Source organism: Saccopteryx bilineata, chromosome 2 (genome assembly GCF_036850765.1).
Source record: "Saccopteryx bilineata isolate mSacBil1 chromosome 2, mSacBil1_pri_phased_curated, whole genome shotgun sequence".
NCBI lineage: Eukaryota > Metazoa > Chordata > Mammalia > Chiroptera > Emballonuridae > Saccopteryx > Saccopteryx bilineata.
This window is the reverse complement of record NC_089491.1, coordinates 389,295,949-389,313,867: the sequence shown is the minus strand read 5'-3', so window position 1 is coordinate 389,313,867 and position 17,919 is coordinate 389,295,949. Positions and strand designations below refer to the sequence as shown.

Here is a 17,919-nt window from a genome sequence, read left to right as displayed (position 1 = left end):
TTCTCAACCTCACAAACTGGTTGGACAGGAACTAATTTAAAGAGTCCTTGTGAAGGTCCAATGATGGTACCAACAGAATGTGCAATACACATCTGGCAGAGCGCTGGCCCAGAGTAGGTGTTCCATACATGGTACTGTCTTTGATCCACGTTTGCTAATACAGAAACCCACTGAGCTTCGGGAAGGAGAGGCCCCAGGAAGGGGCACAGACCGACGAGAGCAAGGTTCTGCTGGCTTTCGAAGCCAGGGCAGTCTCCTACCATTTCCCCTGAACACAGCCAAGGAAGGATAGTGCCCTCAGCAATCATCCTGAGGTGACAGAGAGGGGAAAGTGGAAAACCCAGTAGCATCAGGTACTAATTCTGCAGGGCAACGTGGAAGGCGCACAAAAGCCCGTTGACTAACCGGAAAAACAAGGCAGGGTTTATGAACGTTGGTCTTTCTCGGGCAGAACATCCGGGCACTAACACGTGAGAGCGGATGGCGTTAGGTTATATTATGTGGATGGAGCTTTGTATTCATGGATGGAGCTTTGTATTCATCCTGAAGGAAGCTCAAATATACCCTGGGCAGTAAAGCAGTTTTCAGTATGCCAGACATTGTCCCACCCACCAGCCATGTACCATTGCACAGAGAGTGCTGCAAGGTAGCTTTATTACTCCCGTTCCAGAGGTGAAGAGATTAAGACCTGAGCAACCTGCCCAGAGTCTTCCTGTGACTTGGCCGGACCCGCATAGCTAAGCAAAAGCAAGATTACCTCCAGTGCGTTATGCTGAACCCCTGGATTGATGGTTTGGGGGGGCTCACTGCACAGAGGAGTTTATGATATGTGTACGTTTGTACTCGATATGGAGTCGTGGAAAGTAGTGTGTGAATCAACTTTCTGAAAGTCAAATGTCATGCTAAAGTGAGTAGAGCAGCAGTTCTTAAAACAGGGGAGGGAGCTGGGAGTAGCAAACTGCTGTGCTGAAGGCAGGATGTCGGAACTCAGCAGCCCTTCTGAGGAGTAGAGGCACCAGCTGTCACAGGTGCCAAGAGCAAGCAAGGGCCCTGAGGCCATCAGGCCAGAGCAGCTACCTTTTTATGCTAACTTTATTTTTAAAGCAAAACCTTATTTAATCTTACAAATAAGCACTCTATTGATTTTAAGAGCACAATACTCATGGATTGGCTCGTCCAGTCCAGGATGCAATAACCTTAGCTCACAAGGCAAATGAAGAAAGAGAGAAGGACAGCGTCAGGCTTGCAATTTTTAAAAACTGTAAATATAAAAGGCCAGTTGCATAAGGCTCCCCAGTGGTTTGCTGGTAAATCTTTAATAATAGGCTTGCTGGAACAAAAGTCTTTATTTGTCACTTCTGCCAATTTCCATGGTGTAAATATTGCCAACATTCCCAGCACGTCTGATTGAAAGCTGCCAGCTGCAGTTCACTGAGTGTTGGGGAGGAGAGGTTGAAAGGACTTGTATACAGTGGGCCGGCTCTCCTGAGAAACTGCAAGCCAGACCAAGTCTGTTCCGGAGCACGGCTGGACTCGGACCTCTGCTCTACACACATCCACCTACGAAAGGCCTGGCTGGGCGACCGGTCTGTATGTGCCACCCCTGCCCCTCGTGGCCAGAGATGATATCCACCTCCCTCCTTAGTCTGTATTGCCCTGGTCCTTTCCCCTCCGGGATACTGTTGCTTCTTCTTTTTTCAAGGTTCTTTATCAAAAGCCCAATCAATTCCACTTCAATCTTGTTCCCCACACACTTCCTAGCACTGGTTTAACCTCCTTCTTTATGTAACATTCTTTTCCGGTTCATACCCACTAATCCAGGAATATTTCTTTTCCCCTCCCTGTCTTCTGTCCACCAGTGAGCCAATGGAAACCCCAGACAGGACTAATATCAATAATGCACACCAACTGCCTCTAGCATATTCTTATTTTTTAAAGATCCCACCAAGATTCAGACCAAGTCTCTACCTAGCTCCTCTAATCAAAATTTCTTTTCTAATTTCTCTCCTTTGCCATTATGTACTCTACTGCAAACACCTTTTCAAAGCCGGCATGGGAAACCTCATTTTTATAATAAGTAATAATGTGAATGATCATAGCCTATTAATCTCTTAATGTGAAAAATATATTTGGGGCTCAACATAACTGACAGATAAATAGGGTTTGATGACGTGCTTCTTTATCTTAGAGCCCCAGGTCACAGTCACTCGCATGCTTCCTTCCACAGCTGCCGTGTCTGCACACCCCCTGTAGTATACGTACGTTTTCTCTGAATCGATTCCCGCTTTGATCTATGTAAAGTCATATAAAATAAAACTTCAAATCACTAACATAAATGAAAAGCTGGTATCGCTTACCAGTTACCTTTCAACGCATTTTTAAATATATATCTGTCCATACATTCCCCCCCCCAGTGATCTCTCATATCAACAGTGGTACACATACCCTTTTTTTTTGGGGGGGGACACTGCTACCATTGTTTATTGAACTATAAATTGGAAGCAACAATTGATTTTTCTAGGGCACAAAAACTCTCAGCAAAACAGTAAACTGAGGACTCAAATGGTCCCATGTTCCAAGCCAGAGTTACGTACCAGCAGACCAGGCTCTGAGATAGGATTTGAGGGCCAAGAAGGACCTCAAAGACCTGGTCCTTATGCCAGATCTTCTCTGGTGGAGAACATACGTCAGAAACTTTACCACCGGGACTTCCATTGCCGTAGCTGAGTGATTTTAAACCCCACACCTTGAGAAGAAGGCGGGACAAGGGACCGACCACTGTGCTATGGACACAGGACACTCCCCTCTTGAGCAGAGCAAATATACCTTAATTAGTTCTACGTTTTAGATCAGGGGTAGTCAACCTTTTTATACCTACCGCCCACGTTTGTATCTATTAGTAATAAAATTTTCTAACCGCCCACGGGTTCTACAAAGTAATGGTGATTTACAAAGTAGGGTAGTCACTTTACTTTATAAAATTTATAAAGTAGAGTTACAGCAAGTTAAAGCATAGAGTAATAATTACTTACCAAGTACTTTATGTCGGGTTTTCGCTAAGTTTGGCAGAATAAATCTTTATAAAAACAACTTACTGCCCTGGCCGGTTGGCTCAGTGGTAGAACGTTGGCCTGGCGTGCAGAAGTCCCGGGTTCGATTCCCGGCCAGGGCACACAGGAGAGGCACCTATCTGCTTCTCCACCCCCCCTCCTTCCTCTCTGTCTCTCTCTTCCCCTCCCGCAGCCGAGGCTCCATTGGAGCGGAGATGGCCCGGGCACTGGGGATGGCTCCTTGGCCTCTGCCCCGGGCGCTAGAGTGGCTCTGGTCGCAATGGAGCGACGCCCCGGAGGGGCAGAGCATCGCCCCCTGGTGGGCAGAGTGTCGCCCCTGGTGGGCGTGCCGGGTGGATCCCGGTTGGGCGCATGCAGGAGTCTGTCTGACTGTCTCTCCCCATTTCCGGCTTCAGAAAAATACAAAAAAAACCCCAAAAAACAACTTACTATAGTTAAATCTATCTATTTATTTATACTTTGGTTGCTCCACTACCACCCACCATGAAAGCTGGAGCGCCCCCTAGTGGGAGGTAGGGACTAGGTTGACTACCACTGTTAGATGTACATAGGAAATTGTATTTAATGAAAGAGTGCTGAGAGAGAGGAAAATGTTTGAAAAGTCATTGCTGGGATTAAGCATATGTCGTATGAAATGGCAAAGACCTTCAGAAGCACATTCTGACCCACACTACTGAAGTGTAGGAGGAGGTCTGAAGACAGAAAGAAAATAAGCAAAGTGCACTGGGGGGGGGCGCAGGGAGCGCTGAAAAAAAATTTACCCACTTCTAATTATAGATTTTGCTGGCTCTGCAATTTTGACAAGGGCCGGTCTTGAATGGTGCTCAGATGGCCAGGAAATTGAAGCCCCTCTGACAGCAGGAGTGGAAAAAGCAGAATGGAGCTACGAATGGAATAAAGACTTAGTGAGGAGCCAGGGGCGAGGGACCAGTACTCCCGAGGTTGGAGACACCGCTGTGCATTGTGCAGCACAGGACAGCCAGTAAAATACTTCCATCTGTGTTAGCTCCCAACAGCCCAAGGAAGTGGGGGGGGGGAATGTAGGTGATAATCACAGTGTATACTAAAGTTCAGAGAGGTTAGGCCACTATTCCCAGGTCACAAAGCAGTGGAAACGCAAACAGAGCAGAGGATGTAGCTGCTTTCTGCTTCTAAGATTTTTTGTTTTTTTATTTGTTTGTTTTTGTTTTTTAAGTAAGAGGAGGGGAGATAGAGAGACAGACTCCCACATGCACCCCGACAGGGATCTACCTGGCAACCCCTGTCTTGGGCCGATGCTCGAATCAACCAAGCTATCCATAGGGCCTGGGGCCGATGCTTGAACCAATTGAGCCACTGGCTGCCCAGAAGAAAAGAGAGAGAGAAGGGAAGAGGGAGGGGGAGAGATGCAGATGGTCACTTCTCCTGTGTGTCTTGACCGAGAATCAAACCCTGGACATCCACATGCCCGGGCTGACGTTCATCCCTGAGCCAACTGGCCAGGGCAAGATTCGGTATTCCTACCATGCTAGACTGTGTCAGGTCGGAGAGTTACAAGGACTTGAAACTGCTGAAATCAGGGAGGGAAGATGATAATTCAGATGGACGTATTTATGAAAATCCTTGCCGTTCCTCACCTGCGGCAACGTCTCCGCACATGGCTCGGAAAGCCGGAGCGTAGCTGCTCTGAAGCCTGTCCAGGAGCCCGGCCAGGCCCCGAGCCTTGATCGCTCTCAGCTGCTTGTAGATGTATCCCAGATCCTCGGCCCTGCAACACCATGGAGAAGGACGGGTGTGAGCCCAGGTGAACATCAGGACACTCAGGTCACGCTGTGATGCCCACCCTCAGACGGCGGGTCCCTGCCTCGGGTGGCTTCCACGGGGCTGGCTGCAGGACACTCAGGTCACACTGTGATGCCCACCCTCAGACAGCGGGTCCCTGCCTCGGGTCAATTCCACAGGGCTGGCTGCAGGACACTCAGGTCACACTGTGATGCCCACCCTCAGACAGCGGGTCCCTGCCTCGGGTCGCTTCCACGGGGCCGGCTGCAGGACACTCAGGTCACGCTGTGATGCCCACCCTCAGACAGCGGGTCCCTGCCTCGGGTCAATTCCACAGGGCTGGCTGCAGGACACTCAGGTCACACTGTGATGCCCACCCTCAGACAGCGGGTCCCTGCCTCGGGTCGCCTCCACGGGGCTGGCTGCAGGACACTCAGGTCATGCTGGGATGCCCACCCTCAGACAGCGGGTCCCTGCCTCGGCTCGCTTCCACGGGGCTGGCTGCAGGACACACACTCAGGTCACGCTGGGATGCCCACCCTCAGACAGCGGGTCCCTGCCTCGGCTCGCTTCCACGGGGCTGGCTGCAGGACACACACTCAGGTCACGCTGTGATGCCCACCCTCAGACAGCGGGTCCCTGCCTCAGGTCGCTTCCACGGGGCTGGCTGCAGGACACACACTCAGGTCACGCTGTGATGCCCACCCTCAGACAGCGGGTCCCTGCCTCAGGTCGCCTCCACGGGGCTGGCTGCAGGACACACACTCAGGTCACGCTGTGATGCCCACCCTCAGACAGTGGGTCCCTGCCTCGGCTCGCTTCCACGGGGCTGGCTGCAGGACACTCAGGTCACACTGTGATGCCCACCCTCAGACAGTGGGTCCCTGCCTCGGCTCGCTTCCACGGGGCTGGCTGCAGGACACTCAGGTCACACTGTGATGCCCACCCTCAGACAGTGGGTCCCTGCCTCGGGTGGCTTCCACGGGGCTGGCTGCAGGACACACACTCAGGTCACGCTGTGATGCCCACCCTCAGACAGTGGGTCCCTGCCTCGGCTCGCTTCCACGGGGCTGGCTGCAGGACACTCAGGTCACACTGTGATGCCCACCCTCAGACAGTGGGTCCCTGCCTCGGGTGGCTTCCACGGGGCTGGCTGCAGGACACTCAGGTCACACTGTGATGCCCACCCTCAGACGGTGGGTCCCTGCCTCGGCTCGCTTCCACGGGGCTGGCTGCAGCCTTAACAGGCAGGCCTCTGTCCCCAGGACTGAGCGCAGAAGCCCGCAGAGGGGGCCGGGTTCACAGGGGCAGCTGCAGCAGGGAACAGCAGGGAACAGCAGGGAACAGCAGGGACAACTGCTGTGAACACCTGGCGGCCCGAAGGCTTGGCAGCTGGAGGTCATTAGCTCTGGCAGTCAGGCTGGGGGTGGGGTGAGAGAGGTGTCGCAGGGAGGCTGTTGGAGAAGGGGCCCCGTGCAGGTCAGCCGGATGCTCAGAAACCAGGGGACAGGACGGGACATCTCAGCATGGCGGTACCAACAGGACGGAAGCCCGATGGGCATGCCTGGTCCTGTGACATGGACACGCCACCATTCCATTCCATGCTTCAAGGACAGGGACATCTGCTCCAAACCTCTATCTCCTTTTGAGTAAAAGATTAATCAGCACAATGATAAACAGGAACAAGGAAACAGGGAGGCAGAGGAGAATCAGCAGGAGCAATTAATGAGGTCTTTTTGGAACGCAGCGGAGCTGGGACCCAGTGCACGACAAGCCTCCTTGCCCTGCTAATGACCGGCCAGGACCTAGGAGAGAGAGGCTGTTCTGTAGCCAGCTGTCAAAACTCCCCGTTTTCTTCAGCTTCTAACAAAACGTGTATGTGCCGATAGCCTTGGCTATCCAAACAGAAGACAGTAGGCAAGGAAAGAATATGTATGGAAAAGAGACTGATTTCCTTTTACATGTAGTTGAAAGAGCCCCTGAAGGAACGTCAGAAGGATACACGGACTGCAGCCCGAGAAAGAGGCCGCGTGGAAAAAGTGCACTGGCCCCGAGGACACCGAGCCGTGGGCTCTCGGGAAGTGAGAGACACCCAGGATGGGACAGGTCTCAGGCTGCTCCCTCACCCACTGTCCTCTGTAGGACATCTAAGTACCGGCCACGGTTAGAGCATGCTCCTACCTGCTCTTCCAGAACTCCACCTCCGCCTTCGGGGTGGGCTTCACCCCGTGTAAGAGCGGCGGGGAAGGCTCTTTCTTGAGGACCCTCTGCACCTGGCGGCTCCATTGGATCACTGCAGACTCCATGGCGTGGATGACTGACTTATCCGGGGAGTCCCAGCTGTGAAGGGAACGACAGATCTCCTGAGGGTTGGAAACAGCTTCCCGCTGGGTGTCCCCCAAACAAAACCCAGTGTGGAAGAATAAAATAGGTGGGAAATTCTGTCTAGTTCAGGCATTCTTAACTGCTGTTGGACTGCAGACGGATGAGTGTCAATGAGAGGTACAGACTGCTTAGGGCGTGCGGGCACCTGCAACGGTTCAAGCCCGGGCTCAGCAGAATTCTGAAGACTAGTTTAAGAACTTGGTTGAGTTCTGTCCAGTCTGTGCATCGATGCAGAGATACATGGGACAGAGAGCACGAGCAGGACCACCCAACCTTCCTGGGACCCCACTGGTGTCAGCGGCCCCCATCTTGACAAAGTAGTGCATTCCTTCCGCAGTAGATCAGCTGTCCCTGGGAGGAAGCGTGTCTCCACACTGAACCACATCTACCTCTCGGCGGTCTCTCATTCCGGCCTGAGGTCTGACCTCTGCATCGGGGGGAAACAGGGTCCCCTCCTCTTCCGCAAGGCGCACCATCAGCCATCTGCACACTAACACTAGCTTTATTCTGTCCCCCCTTTTCCAGCAAAATAGGGAACTCCCAAGCCTTCTACCTCATGTATCCTTTTAATAAACAAACAGACAAACCAGAATTATTTTATGAGTTAAAAATGAAATTTCTATTTTGGTTTGCCTTTTCACTGACCCTTCAATGAAAACTGTTCATGACGAGAGCTCATGCCACAAACGAGCAAGACAGGGAGTCTACCATTCCTATTTTCATACCAGAAAACCACCTTCACCTAATTCAGTCACATTCAGATTGGCTGAGCAAAGATACATCACAAGAGATTGCAGAAGGCATTAAAGGGGACGATACTCTCCCCTTCCCAAAATATGATCCTGCCTCTTGGGAAACTATCAAATTTGAACAAAGGGAGATAAACTCAGTAATTGTTATAGACACATATGCTGAATGTTATGTTAGAATATAAAAGGAACGGGAACTTGAACGGTAATTTGTATTTATTTGTTGTGAAAATTGAATATTTTTATTCAACCACAATACGTTTTCCAGTTGACTGGGAAATCGTTTTAAATCCTGCATGTAGCAATTTACTTCCAATGGCAAAAACTCATTATAAAGTGCACTGCCATCCCCTGCGTTACTTTTTCTTTAGGTCAGATCACGGGCCCTGAATACACAACCATCGTAGTAATACATAGGGAAACTCTTGGCATTAGGGCGGCCTGAGCTCATGCAGGGAGGTGGCCCGTTGCCACAAACACACAGAGATGCTGGGGCGTCTCCAGGCACCGGGGGCCAGGTGGCATTTGGGGATATTCCCATCCCATTTGATGGAGGTCATCCAACTTGGAAGTCTCCCTGACTTCCTTCCCCAGATGCTCATTTAAAGTGCCTGTCTAGTACATGCTGGGTATTAGCGGGTTTGGCGTTGTGACTCTTGGGTAATCCCCTTTCTCAAGTGTCTCTGACTAAGTCACAAGAGCTACCATTTTCCAAGCGCTATTAATGCTTGGCACTGCCCTAAGAGCTTTGGGGATGCCATCATGAGAACCCCGAGTACGAGGTAGGTGCTGAGGCCATCCTCATTTTATCAGGGCGACAACTGAGGCTGGGAGAGGTCAGACGGTTGCTCCCCGGAGGTCCAGTCAGTCAAGCGGCAGAGCTTTGACCGAGAGCTCGGAGCTGGGGCTTCACCCTGAGCGCAGTGTGACCTTGCGTCACAGCCACCGCCATTTTATTTCAGACACTCGGGGAAACAGCAGAGATAGTGGGCTCTGTCCTGGTCCTCCGCCCGCCCGTGTTGCTGTGTTGAACCGACAGAACATTTTAATATTAGAATCTAAAACCTCGAAAGGATGATTTTCCTTCTATCAGCAATGGCTCCAAACGGAATTGCCAAACGGAAGGGTGATTTTTATCTCGGTGAACCTGCAGATGAAAAACTCTTTTCTGTGTTTGAGTAATTCCCTCCACGTTAAGCATCTTGTTAGGAGCCTCCCTGCCCCCAACACACACAGACACACACACACACACACACAAACACACACACACAGACACACACACACACACACACACAGACACAGACAACAGACACACACACACACACAGACACACACACAGACACACACACACAGACACACACAGACACACACACACAGACACACACACACACAGACACACACAATGCTGGGTAGAATATAACAAAATACACCATTTAGATACATAGCCTGGCTTGAAAGTAAAAAGGAAAGAATTCTCATGGGACAGAAACAAAGCCAGCTTGTAGCTGGAATACTAAGTGGTAGCTGCTGGCAGATGTAACTCCTAAAAGGAGAAGAGCCGGGGGTCTTAATGGCGGCCCAGGCCCAGGAGGCATGGCCGACAAGCTCTGACAAAGCCAGATTTGTTTCTATGCGGGGGAAAAAAAAAATTCCCGGGGCCCTGAAGAGTCTCCAGCTGCAGCGGGCGGAGGAGGGGCTGGGCACGGAACAAGAGGCCCCAGAGTTGGTTCCCGGACATGACGCGCTCGGTGGTGCTGGGAAGCGGCGTGCTGTCTCCCAGACTGGACCTGGGCTTTTGCCAACGATGAGACACTGTCCTGATGAGCAAGATCCTGAAATCGGCGGGGCTGCTCTCAGCCCTGAAATCATTCTGAAGCCGCGATGCTGCGACGGCCTCCGAAGAGGTCAGGCTGAGCGCGGGGGCGAGGGCGGTGACCAGCGCAGGACGTGCGGTCTGGTCCGAGGACGTCAGCAAACCGCGGATGGCGGGCTTGTGTGGGGAGTAAGGAGACCGGGCAGAGTCGTGGACAGAAAAGTTGTTGTAAAGAACACGGTCAGATAAGGCAACACCTCCCTGTGTCTTGCACAGAAGCCCACGCGGCCGAGCGGGTGGTACTTACATGGTCTCTCTTCCAGAATCCACGAACTCCGTCGTTTGTGAGCCTGCCGGAAGCCGCAGCAAAGTCTTCCCCCTCACTTGCTCAAGGATAACCATGAGGTCACACTGGAGGCTGTGGGCGCGCTGCTGGACATCCTGACATACGACATGAGGCCAGTCTAGGCCATTCTTCTGGTTGGCCAGGATGGGGATGACCACCTGGAAGGGAGGTGCACAGGAAAGAGAGGCGGGTGTTCTGCTCAGAAAGCCAGGCACCACCTTTCTGCAAGTCACTGTCCTGTAAGGCGTGATTAAGAGCCAGTGTGTGTGCTGCCTTGGCATTTATCATCAGATAAAATCAGGAGAGCCTCAAATAGCCCATCACCAGCTTCCTTCCCCACTTCGCTCCAACACCTCAGGTCCACTGGTCAAACAGTCCTCCTTATCAAGCGGCCCAGGCATAGGCACTGTTTATCCCTGGGGAATGGGCTTCGGGTCTCTGTAAGCCAGTGGAACTATTCCAACAAGCCAATTGCATCCTCCCGCAAGAACCAGTAGGGCCCACGCACTTGACACTACAAAGCTTGTCCCCCACAGCCCCTGGCTGTTCACACTGTTACGCAGGGTGACCCCCTGTGGTCCTGCCCTGCTGACCTCCTGTGGACTGTGGGTGTGTGTGACCGATAAACTGCTGCCAGTCTGCAGTCAGTGTTGTGTATTCAGCTATCTTCATAACCCTAGGGCAGGAATCCCTACCTAATCAAGAGGGTGAAGAGGAGGTGATGAAACACAGGATCAATGTGGGTGAAGATGACCACCTGTCTCCAGGTGGGGTGAAGTGGCATCTTAAACAAGTAAAGCAAAGTTGAGCACCTTGAAGCTATCAGCTATCTGTAAGGTGAACATTGGTTTGTTTTGGACACCCAACATTGTTCCTCTCCTTTTAGTACCCATCTCCAGATCACCCGGAGGTGAACACTGTGAGTAAGTCTGAACTAATGAGAGCCAGGCCCAAGTCTCTTATTTTAACTGAGGAGGAAGAGGAGTGCTCTCTTTTTTATGAGTATGAGGCTACTAGTGGCCATCTTGCTACCATACAGAGCCTTAGAACGGTGTCCATGTGGAGAAGAGGGAGTTTACAGACAGAGAAAGACCAGTGCCTATGACATTGTTTGAGCTCCTGCTCCTGCACTGTTTGAGCTAGTTTGAACTGAGTTTTCTATCACTAACAACTTGAAAAGTCGTAATGAATACATCTCACCGGGAAACGCTGCCTGTCAAATGCTCATGACTAGTGGAAAGGAGATACTATAAAGAGAAACAGAAAATCCAGTAATGTGATAAGGAACTGTTACATCAATAATGAAAAAAAGACATAGGGATTTATATGATTGGTTGGATTCTCTAGATGACCAGCAAGTCTGTGTGGCTAAAAAAAGTCGAACACCTGTCTCTACCACCTGGAATCCAAGAGGGTGGTCCTCGCCTGGTCTGCTTGAACACAGCCACTGAACTGAGAACTTACAATCAGAGCTGAACAGAGTCCCAAGAAATAATAGGTCACAAAGTGAGCTCTACGCACATTCAGGTTAAGAAAGGACCCTTTAAGAAGCGCCCACCTGCTTCTCCACCCCTCCCCCTCTCCTTCCTCTCTGTCTCTCTCTTCCCCTCCGGCAGCCAAGGCTCCACTGGAGCAAAGTTGGCCCGGGCGCTGGGGATGGCTCTGTGGCCTCTGCCTCAGGCGCTAGAGTGGCTCTGATTGTGGCAGAGCGTTCTCCCTGGTGGGCGTGCGGGAGGATCCTGGTCAGGCGCATATGGGAGTCTGGCTGACTGCCTCCCCGTTTCCAGCTTCGGGGAAAAAAAAAAAAAAAAGAAAGAAAGAAAGGACCCTTTGGACCTAGGGCAGAAATGATAAACAAGAGAGAAGAGAGAGTATTAACAAAAGTTTTCTTGAGATCTCCAAGGCAGGGACTGTGTCCTTATTTTTTTGATCTTTATATGCACACAATCCCCCCGCATCTAGCAAGCACTCCATAAACGTCCACAGAGTAACAATGTATGCTGTATGAAGAAAAAGTGGCCGGGGGTCTGGCTTGGATGCTGGACGGCTTTGAGAGACAGCACGACAATGCATGTGGACTCTTTATGGAAGGAAAAGCCACTCATTCACTCGTTCAGTTCAATGACTATTCATGGAGCCACCACTCTGGGCTGGTACTGTCCTAGGTGCTGGGAAGGAACACCGGTGAACAGCATACATTCAAAGATGCCTGACCTCATCAAGTTTCTATTCCAGTGGAGAAAGAAAGAGTCAATCAACAATAAGACTTACGGGGGGCAGGGGGAGGGAGTGAGGAGAATCAGGGATGCGGGCTGGTGGGGTTACAATTTGCAAACGGAGTGACTGGTGCGGGCATCCTTGAGAAGATGGCATTTGACTGGAGTGGGGAGGACAGGGAAAGGGCTGTGTATGCTCTGGGGGGAAGTCCATTGTGGTGAGAAGGAGCAGGCCAGGCAAAGGCCCTAAGGAGGGAATGTGTCTGGTACGATGAGGAGGGGAAGTATAGAGACCAGCGACACCAGGACAGGGTAAGAAAAGTAGGGGTGAGTACCGGGGGCCAAATTACATGCAGCCCTGCTTGTGTGGAAGTCTGATTTCTACTCGCAGAGACACGGAAATCACTGAAGGGTTTTGAGCAGAGGGGTGAGTGACAAGGTCTTTTTCAGTAGGATTGCTCCAGCTGCTATGCTGAGCATAAACCCTAGGGGGCAAAAATGGGAAAAGAAGACCAGCTAGCAAGTTATCACTATAACACAGAAGAAAGTGTCTTGGCCCAGGGGAGTGGGGGGAGAGATAGGTAAGAATGCTCTGATTCTATATTAATTCTGAAACTCAGCCTATGTGGCTTCTTAGCGGATTAGTTGTGGGACTGTGAGAAAACAAACCACCAACAACAAAAACAGGAGTCAGGATGACTCCGAGGGTGGGGTCTTGAGCTGCCGTGAACAGGTGTGGAGAAGAAGAGTGGAGTAAGTTCTCAGGAGTCTGTTCTGGACACGTGAGAATTTTATATACCTGTTGGACTGCTACCTGGGGGCACTGAGTTGCCAGCTGAATATGGTAGTCGGGAGTTCGGACTAGCTCCGGAGGATCAGAAAAGGCTAGAGATTTGGGGGTGGGGGTGGAGGCTTCGGATACAGATGGTTTGGAAAAGTCTAAAATTAAATGAGCCCTGCAGAGGGATTGGGGACAGAAGATGTCCCAGGTGTGAGCCCCAGGGCTCTCCAATTTTCAGAAGCTGAAAGGAGGGGGGCATCTTCCGTGGGAACCGAGAAGGAGTGGCCACTGCAACTGGAGGCCACAGGGCAGCAAGCAGCAGGGTTAGCTTACCGGCTGGCATCAGAGGGCAGCTGCCTGCCCGTCTGCAGCAGGGGACACAGATATTGGCATATGTGATCGACACAAGAGTTTGTAGAAATTTTATTCTATTGCTTCCCCTCACTTTTTTTTTTTTTTTGTATTTTCCTGAAGTTGGAAACGGGGAGGCAGTCATACAGACTCCCGCATGCGCCCAACCGGGATCCACCTGGCATGCCCACCAGGGGGCGATGCTCTGTTGCAACCAGGGCCATTCTAGCACCTGAGGCAGAGGCCACAGAGCCATCCTCAGTGCCCGGGGCCAACTTTGCTCCAATGGAGCCTCGGCTGCAGGAGGGGAAGAGAGAGACAGAGAGGAAGGAGAGGGGGAGGGGTGGAGAAGCAGATGGGCGCTTCTCCTGTGTGCCCTGGCCGGGAATCGAACCCGGGACTCCTGCACGCCAGGCCGACGCTCTACCACTGACCAACCGGCCAGCCCCCCACTTTTTTTTTAGATGAAGAAATGAGCAAGAGCATCACAGAGTGAGGTCGAGAGAAGAGATCTTGGCCATTTGAGGTAGAGGATGGGGTGAAGAAAGCATGTAATAGCAATCTAAAAGGCGAAAGATTTATGTGATCTGAAGAGAAACCAGAGTATGTAATAGCAATCTAGAATGAGAAAGCAGTTGGAATAGGAAGTGTGGGGTGTCTGCTGGGAAGGGGTTCCGGGTCGTGAGTTTATAGGGGACCCAGCTGGTTTTTCACAAGCCACATTCAGCTTCATGGGTGCAGAGGTGGAGCGCGCGGGTTGGGTTTCACCAGGACTGTCATTTTGTCACACCAGTACAACAAAGCAGGGCAGAGGCCGGTCAGGAGTCGATGCAAGGGCATGATGATCATGACGGAGCAAGGCTGGGTAAGGGGGTGGGGGGCGTGGGGGTGGGTGAGGGACAGTGGGAAGGCACACGGGGTCACTGGAGTGGAGGTCCCTGGAAAAGTGGGCATCGTGGTCAAAGAGGGGATGGTCATCGGTAATGCAAGGTCTGGGGATGGCCCTGGGAAGAGGTGGTTAAGATAGGGAGGGGTCAAGGTCACCGGACGAGAGAGGTCCGCGGAGCACAGAGGCCAGGCTGTGGAAGGGATTGTCTCTGTGTCTACTGAAATAGCCGCATGTTACCACAGCAGCCACCTCGCTGCCCCAAGTCACTGCAGGCCGATCCCGAGGGGACGAGGACAGGACCATCGGTGCCTGTTGCAGCTTTGAGGGGAGAGCGTGGCTTCATCTGATGGCGTGGGATTCGAAAGGGAGCTTGGCGACAGGAGTGTGGAGGCGGCATGGGGATGAGGGACATCGCAGCCCCCACCTCCAGGCTCAGCAGTGGCCTCAGAGGCTGAGGGGTGAGGGGACATCGCAGCCCCCACCTCCAGGCTCAGCAGTGGCCTCAGAGGCTGAAGGGTGAGGGGACATCGCAGCCCCCACCTCCAGGCTCAGCAGTGGCCTCAGGGGCTGAGGGATGAGGGGACATCGCAGCCCCCACCTCCAGGCTCAGCAGTGGCCTCAGGGGCTGAGGGATGAGGGGACATCGCAGCCCCCACCTCCAGGCTCAGCAGTGGCCTCAGAGGCTGAGGGATGAGGGGACATCGCAGCCCCACCTCCAGGCTCAGCAGTGGCCTCAGGGGCTGAGGGATGAGGGGACATCGCAGCCCCCACCTCCAGGCTCAGCAGTGGCCTCAGGGGCTGAGGGATGAGGGGACATCGCAGCCCCCACCTCCAGGCTCAGCAGTGGCCTCAGGGGCTGAGGGGTGAGGGGACATCGCAGCCCCCACCTCCAGGCTCAGCAGTGGCCTCAGGGGCTGAGGGATGAGGGGACATCGCAGCCCCCACCTCCAGGCTCAGCAGTGGCCTCAGGGGCTGAGGGATGAGGGACATCGCAGCCCCACCTCCAGGCTCAGCAGTGGCCTCAGGGGCTGAGGGATGAGGGGACATCGCAGCCCCACCTCCAGGCTCAGCAGTGGCCTCAGAGGCTGAAGGGTGAGGGGACATCGCAGCCCCACCTCCAGGCTCAGCAGTGGCCTCAGAGGCTGAAGGGTGAGGGGACATCGCAGCCCCCACCTCCAGGCTCAGCAGTGGCCTCAGAGGCTGAGGGGTGAGGGGACATCGCAGCCCCCACCTCCAGGCTCAGCAGTGGCCTCAGGGGCTGAGGGGTGAGGGGACATCGCAGCCCCCACCTCCAGGCTCAGCAGTGGCCTCAGAGGCTGAGGGATGAGGGGACATCGCAGCCCCACCTCCAGGCTCAGCAGTGGCCTCAGGGGCTGAGGGAAAAGGTCGCGGAGAGCCTCAGGGAGAAACAGATCTCAATCAAGGTGACTAGGGACCAGTCAGAACAGCGAGGACACTTTTAAGAGGGATGCAGAGTGACAAGTCCTGTCCCTTATGGATTGATTACCTTTAACATAACGCACTGTTCCGGGTGTCCTAATCTGCTACTTCTACGTTTCCTGACAACTCAGTAAGGCAGTTTGACGCTGACGGAGGTGAGCTCACCTGCTCACATCACGCTGATGAGTTTGACAGAACGGGAGCTGCTGAGAGGGGGTCCACAGGGGAGAGCAGGCAGGGCGGGAAGGACGGGGCTTCGGGGACGGGGAGAGGGGAGCTCTGCGGGGCACCCTCGGCTTCGGGGTGCACGGGAAAAGTTGGAAGCATGCTTGGATAGCCTACGAACTGCTGTCAGAGGTTTTGAGAAGTGAAAGTAAATGCCTGGAGGTATTTAAAAAATATTTTTATTTCTATTTTTCAATAGATTACATTTACATGGTGTAAATTTTAAAAGTATGAAAGCTTTTACAGCAGAAAGGAAGTCTTCTGCCTACTGGTTCCTCATCCACCCAGTTCCCCTTGTGGGTTACTCTGTTATCGAGTGTCCTTCCTTCCTTCTTTCCGGCCTTCCTTCCTCTCCTCCCTCTTCTTCCTTCCTTCTCTCCCTCTTTCTCCTTTCCTTTCTTCTTGCTCTGTTCTTACTTTACTCCTTCTCACCTTCCGCCTTCCTTTCTCTTAGCAGAAATGGCAACTTACTAGACAGAAAACTGTGCACTGCTAAAAAGTTATCTTAAATTGTGGCATTATCCACAATAGCCAAGAGGTAAAAGAAACCTACGTGTGCATTCATCGATGAATTGATAAGAACATGTAGTATCGATATATATAGTGGAATACTGTTCAGCCTGAAAAAGGGAGGAAATTCTGTCATATGCTACAACATGGGAGAACGATGAAGACATTATATGAAGTGAAATAGCTAGTCGCGAAAAGATAAATACTGTATTATTCTACTTATATGAGATACCTTTTTGAGATATCTTTTTATTATTATTATTATTCAGTGAGAAGAGGGGATGAAGACAGACAAACTCTGGCCTATGCTCAGCAACCGAGCTCTTCTTAGTGCCTGAGGTGGAGGCCATGGAGCTATCCTCAACACCCAGAGCCAACTCACTCCAATTGAGCCATGGTTGCAGGAGGGGAAGAGAGAGAGAAGCGAGAGGGTTTAGGGTAGAGAAGCAGATGGGCGCTTCTCCTGTGTGCCTTGATTGGGAATCGAACCCGGACATCCACATGCCGGGCCAATGAGCTACCACTAAGCCAACTGGCCAGGGCTAGATGAGATATCTAAAGTGGTCAATTTCACAGAGACAAAGTAGAAATGGTGGGTGCAGAGGCTGGGGGAGGAGGAGGAGGCAGGGAGCTGTTGTTTAGTGGGTATAGCGTTTCAGTCACGCAGGATGTGGCAGGGGTGGGGTCCAGGGATATGTTGCACAATAATGTGCGTGTGGTTGACAATGTTATACTTCACACTTGAAAACTGTGTGGAGAGTAAATTTTATCTTATGTGTTTATCTGAAGAACTATTTCATATCAATCATTCCCTTTAATTATAGATGGACCTTAATTCATTCATCCAGTTGCTTACTGAGGAGCACTCAGTTTCCAATCGCTTTTCAACGCACCAGTGAAAATTCTTGAACATTTGAGCATTTGAATTACTTTCAAATTACTTTTGCTTGCTGGGCTACATTTTCTGGGCCATGACACCAAACTGCAATGGAATCATTGTCCCCCACATATATTAGGCAGAGTTCCAGCTCTGAATCTTGGCTCAATCTGCTCCTCACACCTGAAAGTGACCTTGCTCTCTCCTAATTCTTCCCTCTTGTTCAACACTTGAGGCTAAGCATGGTTCTCAAGACACAAGCCACATCTCTCCTCTGAACCAGGGACACTTCTTTCTATCATCATTATTCATAAGTGGATTTGATCCCAGCTCGGACTTCTGCAGAAATGCTGTTCAGACAGTGCACAGCAGTAAAACCATTCTGGTTGTTAAAATACTGAATTACTTCTCTACTGAGGAACCTAGCTTTTAGGGCCCCTCCTGAGGGCTCCCCTTGCCCCAGATCCTTCCCGGAGACTCTCCCCTCCGGACAGCCTCCTAATAA

At 51.9% G+C, this 17,919-nt stretch overlaps 1 protein-coding gene across 1 annotated transcript in view; it reads right to left on the bottom strand.

Annotated features, from left to right (window-relative positions):
• DNAH9 (dynein axonemal heavy chain 9) overlaps nucleotides 1-17,919 on the bottom strand; it is a 263,946-nt gene that overhangs the window by 244,631 nt on the left and 1,396 nt on the right. Inside the window, exons 2-4 of the mRNA XM_066264311.1 lie at nucleotides 10,087-10,283; nucleotides 7,014-7,172; nucleotides 4,688-4,818 (exon numbers count right to left, since the gene is read on the bottom strand). Coding sequence (XP_066120408.1) covers nucleotides 4,688-4,818; nucleotides 7,014-7,172; nucleotides 10,087-10,283 — 487 coding nt within the window. The remainder of the gene's footprint in view (nucleotides 1-4,687; nucleotides 4,819-7,013; nucleotides 7,173-10,086; nucleotides 10,284-17,919) is intronic.